The 27,365-nt window shown below is 40.2% G+C and overlaps 1 protein-coding gene across 5 annotated transcripts in view; it reads left to right on the forward strand.

Moving 5' to 3' along the window:
- The window catches only part of SLC9C2 (solute carrier family 9 member C2 (putative)), a 104,522-nt gene that overhangs the window by 13,784 nt on the left and 63,373 nt on the right, over positions 1 to 27,365 (forward strand). For 4 of the 5 annotated variants that reach the window (XM_032318250.1, XM_032318254.1, XM_032318252.1 and 1 more), the window contains exons 6-11: positions 4,366 to 4,482; positions 5,788 to 5,949; positions 10,573 to 10,672; positions 12,955 to 13,098; positions 16,740 to 16,908; positions 24,996 to 25,077. In XM_032318250.1, the coding sequence (XP_032174141.1) occupies positions 4,366 to 4,482; positions 5,788 to 5,949; positions 10,573 to 10,672; positions 12,955 to 13,098; positions 16,740 to 16,908; positions 24,996 to 25,077 (774 nt within the window). The remainder of the gene's footprint in view (positions 1 to 4,365; positions 4,483 to 5,787; positions 5,950 to 10,572; positions 10,673 to 12,954; positions 13,099 to 16,739; positions 16,909 to 24,995; positions 25,078 to 27,365) is intronic. The other variant, XM_032318255.1, reaches the window with a different exon arrangement.

Here is a 27,365-nt window from a genome sequence, read left to right on the forward strand (position 1 = left end):
TTTTAGGGGGGATATCATTCTTCTTTATGGTATTCACAGAGTCATCATTTAGGCTCTATGTGTGAATTAGATAAATGGTCCTTTCTTCAAAAACAGTTCATTTCTAACTGTCGTAATACATTAATTTTTTAAAGGAAAGATAGTTTTGCCACATGCCTAAAATTATCATAATACACAAAACTATAGTTCCTATAAGCACTTGAATAGTGCTTCTTTTGATGTGGTGCCCTTGTGCCGTGTAAACTCTGCAGTTTCAATGGCCTGAGCCACTGCAAAAAGTAGTGGGTGTTCACATGCAAGAGAAAAGGAACTTGTCGGGGCACCTGGGTAGCTCAGTCATTGGGCGTGGGATCTGCCTTTGGCTTAGGTCATGATCCCAGGGTCTTGGGATGGTGTCCTGCATCGGGTTCCTTGCTCAGCGGGAAGCCTGCTTCTCCCTCACCCACTTCCCCTGCTTGTGTTCCCTCTCTCCCTGTCTCTCTCTCTGTCAAATAAATTAATTAAATCTTAAAAAGAAAAGAAAAAAAAAGAAAAGGAACTTGTCTATTTATTACCTGTTTGAAAAGTATGTACTGGGCTGAAATTTTTGCTTTAAAACAAATCTGGAATACGTCCTTATAAAGGAGTAATGTGTTAAGTTTTAGTATGATCTCAATTGAGGAAAAAGTTTATAAGCTTAGAAAAAGACCTCAACATTAAGGTTGTATCTGAGTTGTGAAATTGTACGTGGTTTTTGTCTTATTCTTTCCTTATCCAAATTTCACAATGAATTAGAGAACATAAGTTAGTTCCACATTAAGCCAATAAAGAATGGGGAAGTAATTCTTATGGTATTTTGCTATTAAACACTGTAAGTCAAGGTCAAAGCTTCATACTGGGGCATGTGGGTGGCTCAACCAATTAAGTGTCTTGATCTCTGCTCAGGTCATGATCCCAGGGTTCTGGGATCCAGCCTCAGATCAGGGCTAAGCAGGGAGCCTTCTTCCTCACCCTCTTCCTGCTCGTGCTTTTTCTCTCTCAAGTAAATACAGTCTTTTAAAAAAAATCTTCATACTTCAGACCTCATATTTTACCTATTCCTGGTTGACTCACTGAATTTGATGAAGGATGAAAGGATTTCTTGACCAACTAAACCAAATGTGCTAATAGTTTCTACACCTCTTTAACCAGTATTTTTGTGCCTTCTGTCACAGTGAAAGCTAGCAACAGGTAGTAAGCTGAAAACTGGTTAGCAGCCCTCCTGGGAGTTTCCTGGGTGTGATTTGAAACTGACTCGCATACGTGGAGGGCAGGGAGAGACTAAAGCAAGAGGCAGGTCACTGCAGGTTAGTAGTTGACAGTTTTTGTAAGCAAAAGAAACTTACATACATGGCTTAGCTTGGGCTAAGGTGAAACATCCCTGCACCTGCCCACCAAATCTGGAAAGTTTATCTAGAGAAGTTCCCTGGGTCCAGTCACGTACACGGTACGGGTGTTCTGAACACCACATCACTATCTCAAGGTTCTGTCCTTGGAGCAACCTCTGGGAACAGGAAAGGCAAGTGGAACTCACATTCCAGGGACAGGGGAGGGGCTGAAGGGCCTTCAGTCATGCAGGACCAAGTCACGGGTCAATGGCCAGTCATATCTTCTTGGTGGTATTAAAGAAGCAGGGAAATATAACCCATAAAGCGTACAAAAAGAGTAAGTAGAGGGAGTAGTGAGGCAGGCGGTAGAATTAGTAGACAAAAACCTTAAAGCAGTTATTGTAACTGTATTCTATATGTTCAAAAAATTAGAGGAAAGATTAATGCTGGGGTAGAACTTAATCCTCTCAGCAGTAGAAACTACCCAAATGAAGCACACAGAGAGAAAGACTAAGAGAAGGGAATAGAACATCCGTGAGCACCTGTGGGACAACTTCATGTGGCTTAATATCCAAGTCCCCCCAAAGAGAGGAGACAGGAAGAAAGGAAAAATATTTGAAGATATAATGAATGAAAATTTTCTAAACTTGATGAAGATTTTATAGCCACAGATTTCAAGAAGCTCAACATACCATGAGCCCAAGAAACAAAAAACTACATCATGGCATGTAAAAATCAAGTTCCTAGAAAGCAATGATTAAGAGAATATCTTAAAGACAGCCAGAGGAGGGAAAAGAGACACACTATATGCAGAGGAACAAAAATAATAACTTCTTTTCGGAAACAATGCAAGCCAAAAGATGGTGGAGCGACATTGTTAAAGTACCAAAAGAAAAGCTAGGAATTCTCAATGAGAATACCTTTCAAAAGCAAAGAATATCTTTCTTAAACATATTAAAGTTGAAAGAATTTACCACCAGTAGCCCTGTGCTATTTAAAAAAAAAAAAATGTTAAAGGAAGTTAGGCAGAGAGAAACTGGCATCAAATGGAAATTTGGATCTACACAAAGCAATAGGAAGTACTGTAATTGGCAACATATGGGAAAATATGACTTTTTTCTTATTTTAAATTGCTTTAAAAGATGACATTTAAAGCAAAATGTGGGGTAGATTTATCTGCTCCCCCATTCTTTGTGAATGGTTTCCACTCTCGGGATCACAAGTTGGTGATTAAAATTCCGGCCATCACATTCCACATTTCAGGGAAGAAGAGGAAGAAGAACAAGGGACAAAAAGATGCTCTTTTCAATCAAGTCACCTCTCCCTCCAAGAAATTTTCTTGAAGTACCAGTTGGTGACTTCCCCTTATTTTTATCTCAGTGGGCACTCTTAGAAGCCTAGGCTATGAGGAAAAGTGGTCATTTAACAGGACACATTGTCACCCTGGATAAAACCAGTATTTTTACCAACATCAGAAGAGGGATACCAGTTGAACAAGTGCCAGTCACTCTCATCCTCTGTCTGTATATCACAGAGCAATTAATTAGATTATATTTACCATTACACTAAGATGTTTGTGAATGCTAAGTACCAGTAAGATTTTGTATTTAATTTTTATTAACAGCTTTATTGAAATATAATCCACATACCATAAAATTCATCCTTTTAAACTACAAGGGCGTGTGGCTAGCTCAGTCAGTAGGGCCCGCGATTCTTGATCCTCAGGGTCATGAGTTCAAGTCCCGTTATTGGCTGTGGAGCCTACTTAAAAAGAAAAAATTTTAAAAATATTTAAACTGTAGGTTTCAGTGGTCTATATTTGCAGAGTTATACAACCATCATCACTATATAATTTTAGAACATTTTTATCACCCCAAAAGAAATCTCCTACCCATTAGCAATCACTTCTCATTCTTCCATTTGCCCAAACCCTTAGCAACCCTGAGTCTGTTTTCTGTCTATGGATTTGCCTATTCTGGACATTTCATACACATCAAACCATACAACATGGTTTCCATGTTTGGCTTCTTTCACTCTGTATAATGCTTTCAAAGTTCATCCATGTTGTAATATGTATCAGTTAGTACTTCATTCTTTTCTGTGGATGAATAATTCAATTGATTATTATGAATAATGCTGCTATGAACATTCGTGTACAAATTTTTGTGTGGACTTGGGTTTTCAGTTCTCTTGGGCATATGTCTATGAGTAGAATTGCTGGGTCATCCTTCTTTCCTTTTTCCTTTTATTATTTGAGAGAGAGAGAGAAAGTGTGTGTGTGTGTGTGTGTGCACGAGCGCGCGTGTACGTGTACACCAGGGGAGGAGGGAAGGGCAGAGGGAGAGAGAGAATCTTAAGCAGGCTCCATACCCAATGTGGAGCCTGATGCAGCGCTTGATCTCACAACCCTGAGATCACGATCTGAGCCAAAATCAAGATTGGACACTCAACCAAAGAAGCCACCTCAGAAGGATAAGTACAGGCACCCCTGTACTTATTTCTAAAATGTGATTTTTGTGGAGTCTATTCATGCTTATTCAAGCTAAATATTGTGTCCTGAGAAGTGCTCTGTCTCATTCCAAAACTCAAGCATGGTTTGAGGACGTGGACACTTCAAAGAATGCTCTTGTCCTGTTCCTTTATCATTGGAGAGATTAAAAATGGTGATTGTGGGGCACCTGGGTGGCTCAGTGGGTTAAGCCTCTGATTTGGGCTCAGATCATGATCCCAGGATCCTGGGATCAAGCCCCACATTGGGCTCTCTGCTCTATGGGGAGTCTGCTTCCCCCCTCAACCCGCCTGCCTCTCTGCCTACTTGTGATTTCTCTCTCTGTGTCAAATAAATAAATAAAATCTTTTTTTAAAAAAAGATGACTGTGATTGTCTCACAGAACCATCCCAGTCATGGCTTTTTTGTTTTTTGTCTGACATATTCCTTCTCTTCTATTTTTGTGTTTCTTGTGCAAGAGCATCATTTTCATGTACCAAATTAAATTATATTTTTTATTTCCCTTTCCAGGTATTTCCAAAATGTATACTGATATCATAAGAGGAGAATCAATGATCATTTGTGGCTTCACATCCATTTGTTTTGGAGTATTTCGGAGCAACAGTCTCCACGTGGCTGTATTTACAGGTAGGAGCATCTTTTTTGTCTTATTTTCTAGAATCATTCTTGTATGATACATTTCAGTTCACACTGAAATTAAAATATATTAAAGGGCACCTGTCTGGTTTGACCAGAGGGCATGTGACTCTCTATCTCAGGGTAATGGGTTCGAGACCCATGTTGGGTGTACAGATTACTTAAATAAATAAAAAAATCTTAAAAAAATTAAAATAAAATAAAACATTCAAGATGTCTTAACTTTACTACTTTCTCTATACTTTACTTTTGGACCAATCAAAATAGCATATCAGATAACAAGAAAATAATTACCATATATGTGTTTTCTTGGACAGTAAGGGGGAAAGTATGTTAAAGAAATCCATTTCATCTCTTTCCTTCACACCCAGACACACACAGGCACACACATCATCTGGCTCAGAGTAACTTCTTGCCTGGATCAATCCGGATCTCAGTAAGCAGATATTAAGAATTTACCTGATCCTGACTTTGAGCCTGCGGGCGAAGGCAGAATGTTTCTGGCAGCACTGCAGAGTCAGGTCCTAGAAGCCATACTAGATTCTTGTGGTTGAAGTTCACTGGGATATGGAGCACGCTGCTTTGCTAGGTTTCCAGATGTGGTTCTGCTAGAAAAGAAAGCAGGCAGGGAAATCACAGCATGAAAAGGGAAAAGGTGAACTCCTGATCGGTGTGATAGTTTTAGGACAGAGGTGCTAAAAGGAGGAAGACTATTGGTGATAAAAGGGCCTTGTAGGGCTTCTCAATGGGGAGCTACAGGTGTTTGGGGTGGGACAGTCTGTTATTTAGGACTACCCTTGGCATTGCCTGAAACCTGCTCACTCCTGCCACTGTTGCCCTCATTTATTGTGACTATGGAAAATTCCTCTTCTCCATTTCCCAAATGCCCCTGGGCTGGGGGCAGGGGTCAGAAATAGACAGCAGGTTAATGGGGACTCTGGACATGATTTGCTTGGCCCTAACACAGTTTGTAAAAAATATGAATTCGGATGTCCTTTGGTCAGACATTCACTCCCCAGTTTGTCACAGGCTTTTCACATCTATGCTTCCCTGCCTGGCTTCTGAGGACATTCCAGTCTGCTGTCCCCAGAGAGGCAAATCTCCAGCAACTGACTGTAAGGGAAATACACCCCAGAGTGTCTGTTTTGCCAGGCTTTCATGGGAAGCTTCCACTTGCTGAAGAACAAGGTCCCATTCAAAATCTCAAAAGCAAACCAAAGTGTATAGACACAAATGCCATCAGTGAGAGAAATGAAAACTATAGTTCAACTTCCTTTTTTTATTTTCTTTTTCCAGAGTTACAAATAATCTTGAGCCTCTGCTTGGACATCTTGGGAAGCATAATATGTGGATATTCGTGTGCAAGGATCATTCAGTTTATACTGACTGACCTATTTAGCAATATACTTACCAGTGTCATTCTTTGCATTTCAATGGTGTACATGACTTTCTACATTGGTAAGGCAGAAGCAGATACAAAAACTGCTGTCCTTAAAGGGAATTCTATGTATCTTTGTTTGTTTGTTTGTTTGTTTAAAGGTTTTATTTATTTATTTGACAGACAGAGATCACAAGTAGGCAGAGAGGCAGGCAGAGAGAGTGGGGGAGGCAGGCTCCTTGCTGAACTGAGAGCCCGATGCGGGGCTCCATCTCAGGACCCTGGGATCATGACCTGAGCTGAAGGCAGAGGCCTAACCCACTGGGCCACCCAGGCGCCCCATATCTTTGGTTTTCAGTGATCTTGAATCCAGTTGCTTCTTCTCGTTTGCTTCCTCCTGTGATAGCCTTTCTGTGCATCTTGTCCTATTATCCTTCTGCCACTTCTAGCTCTTTCCCGGTCTCTCCTAAGGTCCCCTTAATTCCAAGTCCACATCCCTTCCCTCTGTATTTCTTCTCCATGTAAATACTCTGTTATTCTTTTTGAGCCCCACCTTTTGACCTTACTTTTTTTTTCCCCCCGAAGATTTTTATTTATTTATTTGACAGAGATCACAAGGAGGCAGAGAGGCAGGCAGAGAGAGAGGGGAAAGCAGACTCCCCACTGAGCAGAAAGCCCAATGCGGGACTTGATCTCAGGACCGTGAGATCATGACCTGAGCCAAAGGCAGAGGTTTAACCCACTGAGCCACCCAGGCACCACTTGAACTTTCATTTAATCACCAGAAATCCCCTGCAAGAGCTCAGTGCTGATTCCTGTCCTGACCCTTAGCAGCCCATTTCTAAAATGAGTTTGCTGGGTGAGACGCTCCTGAAGTCTTTCCAACCCAACCGTCTTTCATTCAGTGGGTACCAGACTGAGGAGACTGTAGGAACGGCAGCCTTTACCAGCAGCTAGGAGGCAGGGAAAGAGAGGGAGAAATCAGGCATACCTGTGTCTGGAAGAGAAGCAGGGAGTGGAATAATCGCAGGAAGCGGAGAGCCTAGCACTGCTAGCCCGGCGATGATCATTTGTTGGTTTCGTCTAGTGAGATGGGCAGTTAACGTTTTTACTGGCCTGAAGGAGGTAGCTAGTCCCCAAGAGCTGTAGTAACTAGACCGGGACAGTCAGATCTTGCTTCTGCTCTCACACCACACAGTAGAGCCACTTCCATCTGGGAAAGACCTCAGATATCAAGAGCTTAATTACTCCTCCTGTCACCTCCCGTCACCTAAAAGTGCTACTTCCTCTGTAGGTAAGTGGCCACCCAGGAGCTGCTTAGTGCCCCAATCAGTAAAATTAGAGAAAGCCTTCACTGAAGGGTCTACTTCCTCTGTAGGTAAGTGGCCACCCAGGAGCTGCTTAGTGCCCCAATCAGTAAAATTAGAGAAAGCCTTCACTGAAGGGTCATTTCCTTCTTCTTTCTTTTTCCTCCCTCCCTCCCATTCTTCCTTCCTCTCTTCTTTCTCCCCGTGAACCTTTATGGATGCCTTAAATATCTGAAGAGAAAAATTTAAAAATTAATATTTCCATTTCTTCCACTAGATCACGAGTTTCTTGAGGCGTGGAGGCTGTCTTTTATTCAACTTTTTATTTATTCCTGTCTCTGTGTGTCCCCCTCCCAGCCGGACCCAGTGCTCCCCATGTGCCTGAAAGTAATTTAACACATGTGGGTCGAATAAACTGATACGAGTTCTTGAAGAGCTTTGGAGTTAGGCAAACTTGAATTCAAACCTCACAGTTTATTCAAACTTGAATTCAAACTTCACAGTTTATTCCCTTGTTGAGACCTTGGGATTTTACTCACCCTCTCTAAGCTTTAGCTAGTTTCCTCATCTATAAAAGTGGTATAGAGACACCTAATTTATAGGGTTATTGCTGGCACCAGCGAGATAATGTGTGTTAGGTGACTTGCTCATGCTGATGTGCTGGAGATAGAACTTACCTCCTTGCAGGAGCTGATGGCACATATGTCTTCAGAACTCTGTGCAGGCGGCATTATTTGAAATTGGCCCTATTGGGAGCATTTACACCATGGAAATTGGCAGACGTTACCCAGCAGGGATTGATTGATTTTTTTATTATTATTATTTTTATTCTTTTTTTTACCTCCAGAGAGCTGATTTTAACATTTACCAGCTCGCCACTGGACTCAAGTTAGGGCAGCCAACAAATGTTGGTTCCTTTCCACTTTCCTTCTAAAAGATGAAGGTGCTTCCAGTCAGTGGTTGGAAAGCCTGGAACAGATCCTTCCTTTTAGTCCCAGAGGGAATCAGTGCTGAGCCTTGATGTTGGACCTCTAGCCTCCAGAACTCTGAGACAATATAATTCATGCTGTTTAAGATAGTTTGTGGTACTCTGTTCCAGCAGCCCCAGAAACGGATAGTCCTCTCTCCTCCGTTGCATTTTCCTCTGCTTCAGGAATTACAGAAACACTTCGGGCAGTCCTTTACTCTTATATTTAATAAGTTCCTGGCAGCAGAAGTCAGTAATAGACATGTTATCAGGAGAAGTTCCATTGCCAGAAATTCCATTGTCAAACATAGATAAAATTCAAATTCACACATTCTCTAATGTTACATTTCTGTTATGTTGCCTAATTCTGTTTTCTTCCCTCACTAAGGAACACTCAGCCAACTGGCTTAAGTCCAGAGAACATCTGATTAAAGTTAGAGCATCACCTCTTTGAGTACATGCAGTAATTTCCTTTTTTGTCTCAATTGTGTTCAAATCATGAAATCTGGACCTCAAGAAATCACTTGTACTAGCACATTCACTCTTTTTCATGAAACAAAACAAAAATAGCACAGACATTGCCTCACAAAGGACACAAGGCTTCAGGAACATTGTTCGGTTGCCAGGTCGTACAGTTGGAAATATTAACGTATCAGCCCATGGAAGAAAATTTGATTGAGGGACAAAAGGCACTTGAAGAGTCAATGTATGATTCATGAGACACAGTGGGTTTTATAATAGTGTAGGCCAGAGGTATACCTCTTGCTTCTAGAAGCGAGACGAATATTTTGTCGACGTGATTCAGAATTTCTGGGGAATGGAGATAATGAAGAGCAGAAAACTTTTCATTAGTTTTATTGTTTTAAAACTCCTACAAACAGTGCCTCCCCCTCCTCCTCATGTCAGTGCTGATGGCTCCACCGTCTCTTCACTATCATCGTTGGTCTGGGTGACAAATGTCAAACTTCCATCATTTTCCAAATATATTTTAGTTAGAAAACATCCCGTCATCAATCCTGTTGATTTTAGGGAAAAAAATCCCTTTGATTTTATGAGGAGAACCTTCACTTTTTCTACACCAGAGAGAGGAAGAGAGAGACAAAGGCTGAGGGAGCCACTAGTCTGCAGCATCGACTTTCTGTGATGGTTTTCCCCACTGAGTCAGAACAACTATACAAGTATTTTTAACTACTCAGCTTTGCCAAGATGAAAAATACTTCCTTTATTAAATGGTCCATGACTTTTTCCCCTTCAGAACATTTAAAATACAATTGAATAGAACGGCACTTATAATTTTGTAAAAACCTTGTCTAATTATAAAAGGAATACATACTGATGATAGAATTTTGGAAATATTCTGAAAAATTAAAGAAGAAAAAAAATCACCTACATACCAGTGTTATAAATTAGACCATGGACATGTTTTGGTGTATGTCCTCAGCCTTTAAAAAAATACATATAAACATACACAAATATGTTAATGTATACCTTCATACCATGCAACCCTATAACATTGGGATTATACTAAATAGGATGACATCATTTCTAAAATGAAGTTATTTACTGGTTTCCTCATAGCAGATGTTGTCTCTAAGTACTGTCTGTTACTGAGAAAGACTATCGATAAGCTTTAAAATCCAGTAATACTAATTATAGGAAAGTGGAAATAAGATTTCAAAAGACAGTTTCCCTATCCTCATAGTTCCCAGCACTCCTGGTTTTACTGTCCTTGGTTATTTATATTAAATTCAGGTAGATACATAGGTAAAACTAAATCAAAAGTAGACTTAAGTGATTAGATAAACCAAAGGCATAATAAAATAAATATGGAAAATATTGAAAAAAATAAAGTTTAAAAAAACAGTATTAATTTACTAAGCAATGGCTTAGTAAATAGTGACTGTATAAAGTGAATGTATAAAAGCATAGTAATAGTGACTATCACACAGTCATTGATTTAAAAGTGTGCCAAGCACTTTTCATGTTATTTAGTTGAATCTGCACAACAACTGTGGAGCATTATTATTTTACACCCATTTTACAGATGCAGGGATGCTAAGAGAGAAAAGGTAGGTCACATTCCCAGAGCAGCCAGCTCTGCCCTGCTCCAAAGCGCTTCAGCTCTTAGTGTCTATTATTTAATATACACACATTTGTTAGCAGGCTATCTGTGGCTGTTGTTCTGCTACGATGGTTGAGTTCCATTGTGGTGACTGGGGCTGTGTGGCCCACAAAGACCGAATATTTACTCTATGATCCTTTACAGAAGAAGTTTGCCAACCCCTGATTTACAGGATTAGGCCGATCCTTGGAACAACTTTCCAAGCACTGTGACCCTTAAGTCTCTCACCAGTTCTTCACTCAAGATAAAGTACTTCAGTGTGCAGATTTGAATGCAACTAATTTTACTCATTTTTTTTCCTCCCCAGTGGAATTTTTGGGAATGTCAGGAATGGTTGCGTTAGTCACTGTAGGACTGAATTTAGACTCCTTAAGCTTTAAACCGAGGATTGAGTTAATAATTACTAAGTAAGTCTCCTATTGTGTACTTGGTATAGATATCATAGAAGTTTTGTGCTTAAGTGGTTCTGCCTTCTTGGATCCATAAGACACCCCTTTTGTAACTTTTTTCTGCCTTTTAATTCTGAATTTTATTACCGGTTATATTTGAAAGCACTTAAGGTACCAACAATTGTTGACATTGATTGATATTCTTTTGTTACAAATTATGTAGGTGTGGCTCAGAGGCTGTGGTCTTTTTATACATAACTCTTGATAAAAATTTACTTTGGATTGTGAGAAATTTAAAAAATACCTCATTCCTTTGTTTCCTTCATGACATCTATGAATGGCAGCATCTTAATATGGTAAGAGCTGGAGAAGAAAAGTAGCAGAAAGATGCCACACCAGCCAAACTCTTACTTTGGTAATGCAAGGTGTCATGTGACTGTCTCTGCATAGAGGGAAAACCATTGGCCTGTCTTCTTAGATAAATAAATTAGGCTCTGCAGAGAGCTGTACTAATTCATAGGATTGTTTCAGAATTACTTCATAAGTCTTAGCCCAGCATAGATCAAACGAAAGCTAATGCTAAAACAAGAAGCCATAATCCTGAATTTTCCCAGGAAGATTCATTTTTTAAAAAATAGACGACTATCCATGGTTCTGAAATTATGGTCTGTCTCCTTTTTTTGGTGTTTAAAATGTTCTTTCTTTTATGAAATCCCAGTGATAGAAGATGGTATCTTTTTAAAAATAACTTCTCTTGGCAAAATTAAAAAATTGGCACCTGTAACTCTTCTAATGTTGTGTCTATGTGAATATGACACTTACCTGGTTTTTAGACTCCAGAACCTTGGGGATAACCAGTTCATAGAACTTTTTGTCTGAATTTGGACAGTTTCCTGAGCTCAGTCATGCTGTCTGTCAGCATCACTATACATTACGCATTGTATTCACTTAATTGTTTATCCTTGAACCTATTCAACCTATCCTTTCTTAATGTCTTCTGTGATCTGGATGTTGTATCTCAGTTTGGGGCTACGTAAGTAAGTCCCCTTCTCAGAAGGCACTCATTATTAAGTGATTGCGTGTGTTTATGTGAGAAACCAGTAAGTATGAATCATTATATATTTATTGGGATCCTGCTATATGTATGGATTTTTTTTTTTTTAGGTCCTGTGGAGACATTTGAAAAAGTATTCTCAGTTATTCCATCATTTCTGAATTTCAGAAAACTAAGCATTGGGGGCTGGGGGGACCTCAAACCCCTCCTTTCTCTGAGTTCTGAATCTAATGAAGCAGGAGATGGGAATCAGATAGAGAATCAGACCATCTGCTTGATGGGTGTAATGCTGTGTCACAGAATATGGTTTTCCTCCGAAGCCAAAATGAGGCTTCCTAATGCTGCTTTCCAAACGTAGATCTTGGGACCCACCTGTGAGGAGGCTGGTTTGTGGAACAGGCACACTCACCTAGTTAGTTGAAAGGGAAAGTTCCAGTGGAGGGGCCCAAGAGGAGGCAATCTGCTTATAGAAGTCAAACCTTGACTGGGTGCAAGCATATTACCACATGGTACCACAACAGCTCTAAGCCTGAACCATTGTGTACCGTCTGCTCGGTAAGACTCTGGGGACAGGCCAGGTGGATAGCTATATGGAAAGCAATACGGGTGATTCTAATTCACTTGTCTGCTTAACGAACCATGGTGGTCTAGACAATTGGCACTGTAGGGATTTAAAGGAGGGCCACTTCCAATGAGAGTGCTTAGGATGGTTTTATGAAGAACATGGGATTAGAGTTAGCCTTATGAGATTTTTAGGAATTCAGTAGATGGAAAAGCAGACAGGAGAGATTTTCAAGGTAAGGGACTTTCAAGCAAATCATGAAGGAAGAAATTCTGCAGAGGACAGTGAGGTGATCCAATCAGATGTTGAAAAGTCAAGGTTAAGTAGGTGGTTCTGGGCTTACCAGACCCAACAGTTTGATATGATGCTAGCTAATCTCAGCAAACTGTCACATCACCGATCAGGGAAGAGGTGGAGAGCTTTATTTTTCTGCCTTGCTCCTACGGTTCTCCTATGAGAGGCAGCCCATGGGCATGGTGTGATGAAAAGTATTGGAGAATATGGAGCCAGGTGGATTTTAGTTCCAACAAAATACTTTTAAATGTTGATTGCAACAGTGCTTGGAGGCAAGGACCTCTGCTAATAAGACAAGAGTGATAGATATGTGATACATACTTTTATGTGAAAAGGCAACTATTAAAAAACCCATTGCTTAAAATGTGATTTGTTTTCCATTCATCCAAGGTTCCTAATAATGTTTTCAGCTGTATTCCAACAATTATTATATATTTTCTTTGGTATTGTAATCGGATGTGGAGAAACCAAGTATTTAAATTTTCACGCTGTGGTTTTCTTGTTCATCTTATTTGCAACAGTAAATTTTGTAAGGTAAGAATTATAGTTCATTTTTTTATTTTTATTTTTTGAAGTTTGCTTCCTTGACTTAGGTTCTTAAGCCCAGAATTAGCATTGGGAGGTAGTGAGTGATAGCAAGAAGAGTTCTGGATGTGACGTCAGAAAACCTGTGTTGTTGTCAAGGTCCTGACAAAAGCTTGCTGTGCGACTGGGGGAAGTCTCTTCATGCTTCATAGTTACATCTAGAAAAGGAGAAGGGGCAAGGATAGCAGCCGCAGTATCAGGACCCATGAGCTTGATAGAAATGCTCACTCATGGGCCCATCCCAATGTATTGGATTGCATCTCTAGAGATGAGATCCAGGAAACTGTTTCAACATGTGGGTTAATGTTTGTGCAACACTGCAGTGGATTAATGACTCTTAACATTTTTGTTGACTTTCATCCTTATTTCTATGATAAAACCATTTATTAAGCACCTACCATGTACATTATACTATTAATACTAATACAATCTTATGAAGTAGGTGTTATTGCATCATTTCACAGATGAAGCCCAGAAAGGTTAAAAACTTGCCTAGAGTTACCCAATTTGAAGGGCAGAATTGGGGTTTATTTAATATTTTTTAAAAGATTTTATTTATTTATTTGAGAGAGAGAGGAGCAGGCTCCCCAGTGAGCAGGGAGCCCGATTCAGGGCTTGATCCCAGGACTCTGGGATCATGTCCTGAGCCAAAGGCAGACACTTAACCAACTGAGCCCCCCAAATTGGGATTTTTAAAATAATTTTTTATTTTTTTATGAACATATAATGTATTATTAGCCCCAGGGGTACAGGTCTGTGAATCACCAGGTTTATACACTTCACAGCACTCACCATAGCACATACCCTCCCCAATGTCCATAACCCCACCACCCTCTCCCTACGGCCCTCCCCCTGGCAACCCTCAGTTTGTTTTGTGAGATTAGGAGTCTCTTATGGTTTGTCTCCCTCCCAATCTCATCTTGTTTCACTTATTCTTTTCCTACCCTCCCAAACCCCCATGTTGCATCTCTACTTCCTCATATCAGGGAGACCATATGATAGTTGTCTTTCTCCTATTGACTTATTTCACCAAGCACAATACCCTCTAGTTCCAAACACGTCATCGCAAATGGCAAGATTTCATTTCTTTTTTTTTTTTTTAAAGATTTTATTTATTTACTTGACAGAGAGAGATCACAAGTAGGCAGAGAGGCAGGCAGAGAGAGAGAGGAGGAAGCAGGCTCCCTGCTGAGCAGAGAGCCCGATGTGGGACTCGATCCCAGGACCCTGAGATCATGACCTGAGCCGAAGGCAGCGGCTTAACCCACTGAGCCACCCAGGCATCCAAGATTTCATTTCTTTTGATGGCTGCATAGTATTCCACAAAATTGGGATTTAAATCTGAGCCCATGAACATGTTTTCTTTTAAAAGCCATTGCCCACTCATGGTAGGTGTGTCTTTGATAAGAATTCATTACAGTGTCATTTCCACTGAGGACAGACCTGGCCAAGGGAGCTTCCTTTATAAGAGGTTCTCAGGGGACATTGCTTTTGCTGACTCTAAAGGCCCTGCACGCCACTCAGAAAGTCACTCTCACACACAAGGATGTGTATGCAATTTACACTTCTTTGTATGATGGAAGCTCATGTACCAATTGAGACTGGTCACAGAATATGAAGAGAGAATATGAAGAATATGCACATTGTTTGGCTCAGCTACACTTCTGGTGTCTCATTTCATCTTCATAACAACACTAGGAGATGGGAATTTTATGGATGAAGAAACTGACCAACAAAGGCAAAGTACCTTGCCCAAAGTCAAATGGCTCGGGAGTGCCAGGGATCTGAGGTGAACTATTGGATCCATCTCACTAGAGGAAAGGCTTTAATGGAAGGCGTCCTCCTGAGGGTCCCTCAAAATATGGGTGGGCTTTTCATAAGAGACTTGTTGAGAAAAACATTTTAGAGGATGAGCCAAACTAAGGCCTGGTCACAATAATTATTGCTAACATGTATTGAGTGCTAACCACATTCAAAACATCATTCTAAGTCCTATGTATGTTGCCTCATTTAATCGAGACTTCACAATAATCCTTTGAGGCAAGTCTACTTATTGTTATATATCACCTCCACTTTACAGGTGAAGAAACTGAGGTTTAAAGAGGTTAAAGAGGGTGCCTGGGTGGCTCGGTTGGTTAAGTTACTGCCTTCAGCTCAGGTCATGATCCAGGATTCCCGGGATCAGGCTCCCAGCTCCATGGGGAGTCTCCTTCTCCCTCTGAACTTCTCCCCTCTTGTGCTCTCTCTTTCTCTCTCGCCCACTCTCTCAAATAAATAAATAAAATCTTTTAAATAAATAAGTAGGTTAAAGAACTTGCTTAAGTTTACATGGTTAGTAAAAGCAGCCTCAATTTGAAACCTAGGTAGACTGACTCCTGAGATTTTACTACACTGCCTTTCTGTTTTTGATATCAGGAAATAATATGAGTTGTTCTGTTTTGGCTGGACTCCATGGTATTTCAGACAGAGATCATTTAGTAAGGCTGGAAATGTTGGTAAGAATTACTTTGCAAAAGGCTTAAATGCAAGGCAGAGGAGTTTGCTCAAATTAATTATATATGTTGCAGATGGTAATTGCAGATTTTCTGTTTCTCAATGATAGAAATTCTCTAAACTGGCTTGTGAAATTCCCAGCTGAGCAACTGATACACAATATATTTTTTGAGGCTGAGAACATGTCAATTTTATTTCTGCTGAAATCTCTTGCGAGGGATAGTACTGATATTCTTTTGGTACAGATCCTCTAAATATAGATTCTACATTTTTGATAGAAGGTCTTACAGAAAAATGATCTGTAGGCACTTGTGGAGAACATAGCGTAAGAATAGAGTTGTGGAATCACTAGGTTGCACATAAAACTAACATTAACATCGTGGGTCAACTATACTCCAGTAAGAAAAAAGAAGAGAGGGGCACCTGGATGACTCTGTGTTAAGCGTCTGACTCTTGAGAGCCTAGGTCATGATTTTAGGGGATTGTGAGATTGAACCCCGTGTCAGGATCCGTGCTGGGCGTGGAGCCTGCTTGAGATTTTCTCTCTCCCTCTCCTTTTGTCCCTCCCCACTCTAAAAAGAAAAGGAAAGAAAAATGTTCTGGAGAGAAAAAAGACACAAATTGAGATTACTTACGTGACATTTAGTTTATGAGTCTCATGGGAGCTCAAGAAAACTTTGGTTAAGCCATTTATTAATGTGCCTACAATAATTTTTCCTTTCTGGCCATCATCTGCATGTCCTCTTGGCCCAATTTCTGAATCTAGTCATAGCCCTCCATGGAATAAATGAGCTTGTCAATGCTATTTGAAGAACTTCCTTTCAGAAACTTACTACCCAAATCCGAATAGTGCCCAATAGTGTTAATAATAAATCCCTATATTTGTATAAAACGTCTAGCCTGTTTTTCAAGATATGAGTATTATATGCAAAATTTAGATAGTAGATTTGGTTTGTTCCCAAAAGTTTGAACAACTTGTTAATAAACTGATTATTTTCTTTTTCCTGAAAAAAAATCTGATATGAAATGTAGTATTCAGCCATGAATAACATTGGTACATCATGTGTGATTAATAAAAATTTTTTTTCTTTCCACAGGTTGCTCACTGTTGTGTTAGTGAGCCCCATTCTGATGCATACAAGTTATGAATATAATTGGAAATGGGGAATTGTTATAGCATGGTCTGGAATTAAAGGAGTTTTTAGCTTACTCCTGGCTCCTGATATTCATAATCTGGCTGAAAAAAAAATAGAGTCACCACAATTGGTAGGAAAAAATTGTATCCCATATTTACTCATACTTACTCATTTTTATTTATTTTGTAGTACTTGTCATAGTTCCCAATAATAGAGCTAACCATTTTTTTTTAAGTTTTCATTTAAATTCCAGTTAGTTAACGTACAGTGTAATATTAGTTTCAGGTGTACAATTTAGTGATTGAATATTTACATACAATACGCATCACATCAAGGACCCTGCTTAATCCCCATCACCCATTTTACCCACCCCCTACCCACCTCACCTCTGGTAATCATCAGTTTGTTCTCTATAGTTAAGAGTCTGTTTCTCAGTCTGCCTCCTTTTCTCTCTTTTTATCTGCCTCTTCATTTTGTTTTTTAAATTCCACATATGAGTGAAATCATATGGTATTTATGTTTCTCTGACTAACTTATTTTGCTTAACATTATACTCTCTAGCTCTATCCATGTTGTTGCAATGGCAAGATTTCATTTTTTTTGATGGCTGAGGAATAGTCCAAATATATATATATTTATACACACACACACACACACATACACACCACACTTTCTTTATTCATTTATCAGTCGATGGACACTTGGGCTATTTCCATAGTTTAGCTATTATAGATAATGTTGCTATAAACATCGGGGTCCATGTATCTCTTTGAACTGGTATTTTAGTGTTTTTTGGGTTAATGCCTAATAATACAATCGCTGGATCATAGTATAGGTCTATTTTCAGCATTTTGAGGAACCTCCATACTGTTTGCCTTAGTGGCTGTACCAGTTTGTGTTCCCACCAACAGTGCAGGAGGGTTCCCCATTTTTCATATCCTCACCAACAGCTGTTGTTTCTTGTGTTTTTTATTTTAGCCATTTTAGCAGGTGTGAGGCGATATCTCATTGTAGTTCGGATTTGTGAGTGGTGTGGAGCATCTTTTCATCTATTGGCCAGCTGTATGTCTTCTTTGAAAAAATTTCTATCCATTGTCTTTTACCTAATATTTAGTTGGATTATTTGTTTTTTTGGGTGTTAGGTTGTGTAAGTTCTTTATATATTTTCGATACTAATCCTTTATCAGATATGTCATTTGCAAATATCTTTCCCCATCCTTCCCCTACAGGCTGACTTTTAGTTTTGTTGATTGTTTCTTTCCCTGTGCAAAAGCTTTTTATTTTGATGAAGTCCCAGTCCTTTATTTTTGCTTTTGTTTTCCTTGCCTCCAGAGACATAGCTAGAAAGATGTTGCTATGGCTGATGTCAAAGAGGTTAGTGCCCAAGTTCTCCTCTAGGATTTTAATGGTTTCCTGTCTCATATTTAGGTTTTTCATCCATTCTGAAGTTATTTTTGTGTATGGTGTAAGAAAGTGGTCTTGTTTCATTATTTTGCATGTTGCTATCAGTTTTCCCAACATTATCTGTTGAAGAGAATGTCTTTTTCCCTGGAATATTCATTCCTGCTTTGCCAAAGATTAATGGACCCTAGAGTTGTGGGTTCATTTCTGGGTTTTCTGTTGTGTTCTATTGAGCTATGTGTCTGTTTTTGTGCTAGTACCATACTGTTTTGATCACTACAGCTTTGTAACATAACCTGAACTCCAAAATTGTGATGCCTCCATCGCAATTGTAATGCTTTTCTTTTTCAAGGTTGCTTTGGCTATTTGAGGTCTTGTGTAGCTCCATACAAATTTTAGGATTATTTATTCTAGCTCTGTGAAAAATGCTGGTGTTATTTTGATAGGGATTGCATTAAATGTGTAAATGGCTTTGGGTGGCATAGACATTTTAACAATATTTGTTTTTCTAATCCAGGAGCATGGAATATGTCTACATTTTAACAATATTTATTTTTCTAATACTTGAGCATGGAATATCTTTACATTTCTTCATGTCCTCTTCAGTTTCTTTCATCAGTGTTTTATAGTTTTTAGAGTACTGGTCTTTTACCTGTTTGGTTATGTTTTTTCCTAAGGATCTTAGAATTTTTGGTGCAATTGTAAATGGGATTGATTCCTTAATTTGTCTTTCTGCTGCTTCATTATTGGTGAATAGAAATGCAACAGATTTTTGTACATTGTTTTTGTATTACAGAATTTGTGTAACAGCTCTTTTTTAAAATTTTTTTAAAATTTAAATTCAATTAGCAAACATATAATACATCATTAGTTTTTGATGTAATGTTCAATGATTCATTAGTTGCGTGTAACACCCAGTACTCATCATATCACTTGCCCTCCTTTATTATGATGGAGTGCCATTTTTCATCTCTTGTTATAGACTTTATTTTAAAGTCTAGCTTGTCCATATATATTTTTTAACAAAAACAAGATAAAATTATTTATTTGTAACACAGGCCAGTCTCCATCACTTCAGCACAGCATAGGAGTAGAAAAGAGCCACAACTATAAACATCATTTAGTCTAAGGCAGAACATCATGCCTCCCTGAATAGCAAGCCCATCTCTCCCCAGAATCCAGCCCAAAGCCAAATTAAACACACAGGCAAGCCCAGAATGAAGTTGGTCCCAGGTCTCAGAACATCTCACCCTTTCCCTACAGCCCTACAAGCTTCCTGCCTGTATCCTTCTAACCCTCCACCCCCAACTGGGCCAACTCCCAACCTCTGAGTCACCAGAGTGCTTTCTTTGTGGGATAATTAACAAGGTTTTAAGTGTTATAGAAATAATGGCCTGTGAAATCCATTGTTGCCTAGAAAGTTCAAAAGGATTCCCCCATTCATAATCCTAATCAGCAGTGGCAGCTCTTCCTCTTTTCACCATAGATGCAGGCAGTTTTAAAGTGATTGTCCTCACAGCTCCCTACTCAGCATTTCCTATCAACTTTATTAAAGGCTCTTCTCCTCATCCCAGGGTAGGAAGGAACCCCAGGTATTTTCAGAGACTGAGAGGAAAAGCCCTGATAGCTTAGAAGAAGATTCCTTCTGCTTCCTTCCGAAGATTTTGGAGATTATTTTATAAATATTTTTTAATCCGTTTGAGAAAAGTTAGTTTTAGATTCAGAGGGCAATGCAAGCACAGAAGCTTGCATGAGGTAATAGTTTTGAGAATACAGGAGGCAAGACAGAAGAGTATAAAATCTCAAGTGACTTTCTTCACCTAAAATCTTCTAGAAAGCCTCAAAAGATGGATACTAGGAGGATTTCACCTTTGCAGGCCTTGGCAAGGCAAGTCCAAAAGTTCTACCATCTTGGTCTCGTGACTTTTGACAAGGTCACCAAAAAACAAAAAACAAACAAAACAACAACAAGAAAGCAGGGCATCTCCAGAGGAACATCTTTAAGGGATTTGGCTAGTGATAACACTACTCTGGCCTTTTTTTTTTTTTTTTTTACATCCATTTGCATGATAAATGTTTCTCTACCCCCTCACTTTGGATCTGCAGGTGACTTTAGATCTAAAATGAATCTCTTGTAGCCAACATATAGATGGGTCTTGTTTTTTCTATCCATTCCAATACCCTATGTCTTTAGATTGGAACATTTAGTCCATTTACATTCAGAGTAATTGTTGATAGATATGTACTTAGTGCCATTTTATTACTTGTTTTGTCATTGTTTCTGGAGACGTTCTCTGTTCCTTTCTTGTCTTTGTCACTTTTGGTCTTTCCACACTCAAAGATACCCCATTAGTATTTCTTGCAGGACTGGTTTTGTGGTCACAAACTCCTTTAGTTTTTTGTTTGTTTGTTTTGGGTTTTTATTTTTTTAAAGATTTTGTTTATTTATTTGTCAGAGAGAGAGAGGGAGAGAGCATAAGCAAGGAGAATGACAGGCAGAGGGAGAAGCAGGATCTCTTCTGAGCAAGGAGCCCCATGCAGGACTCGATCTGAGGATGCTGGGATCATGACCTGAGTTGAAGACAGCCACTTAACTGACTGAGCCACCCAGGCGTCCCATCCTTTAGTTTTTGTAAGGGAAACTTTTTTTCTCTCCTTCTCTTCTGGATGATAGCCTTGCTGGATAGAATATTCTTGGCTACAGATTTTTCCCATTCAGCGCTTTAAATATGTCATACCACTCCCTTCTGGCTTGCCGTGTTTTTGTTGAGAAATCTATAGCCAGCCTTATGGGTCTTCCCTTGTAAGCTAAGGACTTCTTTTGTCTTGCTGCTTTCAATAGTTGGGGGTTTTTTATTATATTTTACAAATTTAATTACAATATGTCTTAATGTTGGCTTGCTTTGCTTGATTTTGATGGGAGTTCTCTGTGTCTCTTGTTTTGGGATGTTTGTTTCTTTCCCCAGATTAGGGAAGTTTTCTGCTATTATTTTTTCAAATAAATTTTCTACTGCCCCTTTCTTCTATAATGTGATTGTTATTGCTTTTGACAGAGTCACTCAATTCCCTGAGTCTATACTCATGTTCCATAATTCTTTCTCTCTTTTGTTCTGCTTCCTTGTTTTCCATTAACTTTACTTCTATATCACATATTTATTCCTCTGCTTCTTTCAGCCTTGTGTTCATTGCATCAAGCCTGTTTCCAATCTCAATTACGGCATTTTTCATTTCTGAGAGATACTTTTTTAATTCTATTATCTCTGTGGTAAGAGTCTCCTCAAAACCTTCTATTCTTTTTCAAGCCCAGTGAGTATCTTTATGATTGTTGCCTTAAATTCTCTATCAGGGCGGCACCTGGATGGCTCAGTGGGTTAAGCCTCTGCCTTCGGCTCAGGTCATGATCCCAGGGTCCTGGGATCAAGCCCCACATCAGGCTCTCTGCTCAGCGGAGAGGCTACTTCCTCCTCTCTCTTTCTCTGCCTGCCTCTCTGCTTGTGATCTCTGTCTGTCAAATAAATAAATAAAATCTTTAAATTCTCTATCAGGAATATTACTTATATCTGTTTTGCTTAGATCTCTGACTGTGACCTTATCTTGTTCTTTCATGTGGGACAAATTCTGGACATTTGTCTCCATCTGGACATTTTATCTAAGTCTCTGCTTTCTTCTCCAAGTTAGAAGAGCCAGTTATGTTTCCTGCTCCTGAAAGTAACGGCTTTATGAAGAAAAGGTCATAGAGTGTTTAGGGCCTGGCACTTCAGAGAGTGTCTGAGGCATGCTGTATGCACTCTGCTGTTGTGTTTGACCACTGTATCCTCAGGCCAGGTGTCAGCAGAGACTCTCCTTGCCTGCAGTGGGCACTGTTGGGTCCTTGGCCAGAGTGTGGTGAGTTTTAACTAGGTGTGCTCTGGTCTGCTTGTTAAAAGAGACCTGATACTACTTCTACTAGAACTGAAGTCCAGCAGAACTCTGGTCAGGAGATATGGTATGGGCAGGGATTTCTGCTGGCCTTCTGGGGAAGGGGCTGGCCATGTTGGGACAGAGGCAAGCCTGACAGAGGGCAGGTGTTCCAGAGAACGCGGGGGGGGGGGGGGTAGGACTTGGTGTAAGCATCTTAGGCAGCCCCTGTGGGCACTGTGCCGCCTCCTGAAGGTGGCTGTGTGTTTATGCTGAGGGGCAAGGGAGGGAAATGGCACCTGCTGGCTCCTTTGTCTCCAGAGAGAGATGAGAATCCTACCTCTCAGGTACACGCTCCAAGAAGAGTGAATTATCTCCCTGCTCTGTGCCCCAGGCATTCTTCACCTGCCCCCAGGTTATTTGTCTGCCTTCTCTCCAGGAGTAGGGCAGGTTCCTCAGGGCTCTATCCCAGCCACGCTGGCTGGCCTTTAAAACTTGTCTCTAAGTCCCACTGGTTGCAAAAACTCACAAAAACCAACCCCTCTTGTTTTCCCAGCCAGTGCCTTTAGGCAAATGTTCTCCTTGTGCATTCCCCTGTGTGCCTCTCTCTCTCTCACCTTTCTCCATGACCAGGACTCTCTTCCTTCCACAGCACTTGCGATCTGTTTCTTCCCCAAACCACCTCTCCGTACTTCCTACCTTCCTTGATGTGGTTTCTTCTCTTCCTTTAGTTGTGGAGTTTGTTCTGTCAGTCTTCAGGTTGGTTTCTGGGGGTATTTAGATAAATGATTTGATAGTTATCTAGTTGTGTTTATGGGGACAAGATGAGCCTAGGGTCCTCCTACTCCTTTACCATCTTCTCTTCCTTCTCCCAAAGTTAACCATTTTTTTAAAGATTATTTATTTATTTATTTGACAGAGCCCAAGTAGGCAGAGAGGCAGGCAGAGGGAGAGGGAGAAGCAGACTCTCCACTGAGCAGGAAGCCCAGTGTGGGACTCGATCCCAGGACCCTGGGATCATGACCTGAGCCAAAGTTAACCGACTGATCCACCCAGGCACCACCAAAGTTAACCATTTTAAAAATTAGATTTGAAAAATGCGTTCTTTTAAGTAGAAAGAAACTTTCAGAGGAAAGTTTGTTTTGACAGTATGAAAGGGACCAACAGTCAAGTAGTGGTTAATGGTGTGGGAATCAGATAGACTTGAGATCGAATCCTGGTTCAACCATCACAGGTTGGCTGACCTTGGGCAAGTTTCCCAGATTTGTAGAACCTCAATTTCCATTTGAAGATTGAGATGATACTTAGTAAAATACCTGCCACTTAGCAAATGCTCAATAAATATTACTCTCCCTCAAAACCTTTTCTCCATAGGCTAGCTGGTGGATTTCTGGGCAATCTGATGGTGGCAGTGTCTGTGGTACCGAGACTCTAGGGAAGATCCAAAGAGCCCAGTGCATCTGCTGACAGTGTTAGGGCCCCTCGTCATTTGTGACAATGGTGGGAGCTAACTGGAGAAGTTGATAAAAGTTGCTAGAAATCCCCAGGACATCCCCAACCACCTCCCAGTCAGATGAATTCCAAACCTGCTGCTGGAGGGAGAAAAGCCACCCGAATAATGTGAATTAAGAACACCTGCCCACCTCCCAAGGAACTTTCATCTACAGGTAGATGTACAGGGTTTTTTGATATTGGCTGATTTCCAGCTCAGGGTTTTCTCTTTGTCATTTTGCCTCCTGTTCCAGAAGACTCCGGCAGAACAATATTTTAAAAATTCCTTTGGGGGATCAGTTATCTCCCTCTCCATCTTGCCTGTAGAGACATCAAAACAAAGAGAATAGCATGTTAGGGGAAGAACTCGGGTGCCCTAACTCCTAAAGGAAGAAGTTCTTTTTTAAATAGAGTATTATATTCCTTACAGACTTTCCTGAGGATCTGCACTTCTTATCTGTAGTTATCATGTGGGAATTTGGAGTTCAAACTAACCAGTGGTTTTGTAGAGATTTAGGATCCTTTCGTGCCCCAAAGAAAAAGTATCATAACAAACATCTGAGCTCCTTCAATTATCTTTTGTGCAAGGAATCAGCCTAAAACCAAGTCAATGGAATGCTAACATTCGAATATCATTTACAGTATTTCCCAAATCTATCTGATGTTACACCAATCCCTTTAGCGCCACTCACTACCTGCACAATCAGAACCTTCAGGGAAGAAACCTGGAAGTCGGTATCTTTTAGATGTACTTCAGGTTTTTAGAGTTGTTAGTCAGATTTGGGAAACACTCTGCAAAAGACATACTGCTATTAACTCCAGTTTCCAGTGAAGGGCACTGAGGCTCAGAATGGTTAAGTTAACTGACTCCAAATTACATGGCTAATAGGGGCAGAGCTAAGACCTGCGAAAGTGATTGTATGTTTGCTTCTGCATGGTGCCTCTCCAGACCCCACCATGGTTCCTGCAGGTTCCTTCAGAGCCTCCTGAGCAGCTGTAGTAAATGCTGGTGGCAGATACGCTTTCCCCTCCCTGCTGTGTCACCACTGCCTGCAGTTGCTGGGTCCTCCTCACCGCCCGGCCCTGCAGGCTCCAGAGCTGTGTCTGTGATGCCTACCACCTTGCTGGCTTTGCAAGGCTGCTGCAGCAAGCAGCAATGGTGGAGAGCTCTTCCGTCAGTGTTCTTATCCCTCCCAGAAATTATAAACTCTTCTCTCATTCACATTGAAAACTAATTTCTGCTCCAGTGTCTTATATTCAAACAGTGTCTATAAAACAACACTTTTGCCTCAATTTACTTCTCAGAAGTAGGATTAATAAATGTGGATTAAGATAGAATTTTGTTGATGATGGTTAGTTGAACAATGATGCCCTTTGGAGAACTTATTCATTTTTTGGTTCTAACGACTTGTGTGTTTTGTTTTTTAGTTTATATTGTATGTACAGGTAATATCACTATTGACTATGGGAATAAATTCGTACATGATGACTCATTCAGCCAGGACATTAGGTAAAGTAAATCTGTCTTTCATTAATTAACTGGGGAAGATAATGCAAATAGATTATTGTTAGGGGACATGAGGACATTTCTTATGAAGTTCAAGGAATTGACTATGAAATCATTCATTTTCATTCACTTATTACTTATTGATGCTGTATTAATTGGGGGTATTGGTTCAGCCAGTTCAACAGAAACTACATTCACCGTGGCTCAAACAAGATAGGGGACTTTCTCCCCCCACCCCCTACCTAAATGTCCAAAAGAGTGGGGGTAGTTCTGCTTCTTTTTTGTTTCTCCTCCATTCCCTGGGTTGTTGTTCTTGTCTGCAGGGTAGACGTTGGCTCACTACCACTATATCTTCAATCCATCCGAGTAGACAGGGGAAATGAGGAGATAGGTGACAATGGAGGGTAAGCTGTTTCCTTTTAAGGGCAGAATCTAGAAATTGTATGCATCACTACCACTCACATTCCATTGGCCAAAATTTGGTCACATAGTCATTCATGGGCAATAGAAGCTGTGAAATATTATCCCTATCTGGCTGACCATGTGCTTAGCCAAAACTTGGAAATTTGGTTGGTAAAAGAAGAAGGGGAAAATGGATATTGGGAGACAGTCAGTAGACTGTGCCACAGTGGCTTATTTCCAGAAGACATTTGAGGCCATTGGTAGTAAAATGCATAAATATGATTAAATCACACAGAGATACATGGTCGATAGAGAAATCTAGATAAGATAATTGGTGGCAGTATGGTCAACTGGGGATGGAGAAAGTGAGGTGGGATTACACCAAGTCCTAGAATAGGGCCTTAGTATCATTCAGTATCCCATGGCCTGGTCTTAGCTATGCTGGTGTTTGATTTTTTCAGTGTATCTAGAATTGATCAAAGTGCTGGAGATTCACATATGCTGCACTCACAGGAAAATATGGATAAAGCAGAAAATCAATTTATTAATTTATAATAAGATGATTTATTTCTATGTCTGAAATAATTGTGATCATTATTCATGGTATTTACCTCTAAATACCAATTTCCTCGATAAACAAAACTAGTCCTCAGGAAGTTTCTTGGAAAGCCTGGAACTAACGAGAGGCAATGGAAGGATGGTGTTGAAGGAGAGCTCTTCTAGTCAAGGAAATAGCCTGGGGAATTCACCCTATCCTACCCGTGACAAACATCACCTCCGTTTCTGTCTTTTCAGTCACGTCCTTTTGTAAAACTGAACCCCACAAAAACTCTAGCAGAACTTCCTGTTACTGCCCACCTCAAACCCAATGGTCCCAATATGTCAACTGAACTAGTAAATTGGGCAGACTTTGTAGCTCTCCTTTCCCCCCAGTTACGGATTTGTTCTCATCCTCAGTAGAAAGGTATGCTTTGTCAGCAAAAGCCCACACCGGAGCATGAGGAAAGTTCATTTGATCTTTGAAGACTTTCTCACACCTCCCTTCCCACCAATTCCTTTGACTCCCAGGGGTCCAGACCCACTCCATTCTCTTTGGTTAGGATGTAACATCTGGATTTCTCCCATGCTTCTTTCCTGTGATTCCTCTTATTCTGACACTTCAAGGCTGTCATGGTAATGTTTTTTCTTCTCTTTTTCCTCCCTTAGAAAATTTGTAAAAATTTTATTATTTATTTATTATTAATTTATTTATTTATTTGGGGGAGAGAGAGAGAGTGTGTGTGTGTGAGAGGCAAAGGGAGAGAGAATCCCAAGGAGGCTTCACACTCAGCACAGAGCCTGTGTGGGGCTCCATCTCAAGATCTTGAGATCATAACCTGAGCTAAAATCAAGAATTGGATGCTTAACCAACTGAGCTCCCAGGCACCTCCGCCCCACCTCCAGATTTTTTTTATTATAATAGCTAAACCTCAAAAATTTTCATTATAAAACAGAAGAGTATGATAACGGTCTTTCTCCCCTCAGAATCCATACTCATCCTTTCTAGAAATACATAGCACACATTTAATACTTGACAGAGTTGAGTTGAGTTTTATCAGTGGAAGTTTCAAACTAACTGCTTCCATCTAGTCTAAGGCTTTAAGAGGTTCCCTCCTCATACACTTCAAGGATCATCTAAACACAGGGAGTTCACTCAAATGTATTGGTGCCACCAAGTGGTTCACATACACTCATGTTTCCCCCAAAAAAGAGAAAAATTTCTTCTTGTGTGGTCTCAGTCATGGGAATTTTGAATCTAAAGCTGACAACTTCTAACTTCAGCCTACAGTCAAATGCATGTTTGCTCTGGACCATAATGAATCAAGAGGGATATGTTTCCAGACCTTGGG

This window comes from Mustela erminea, chromosome 17 (assembly GCF_009829155.1).
Source record: "Mustela erminea isolate mMusErm1 chromosome 17, mMusErm1.Pri, whole genome shotgun sequence".
Lineage (NCBI taxonomy): Eukaryota > Metazoa > Chordata > Mammalia > Carnivora > Mustelidae > Mustela > Mustela erminea.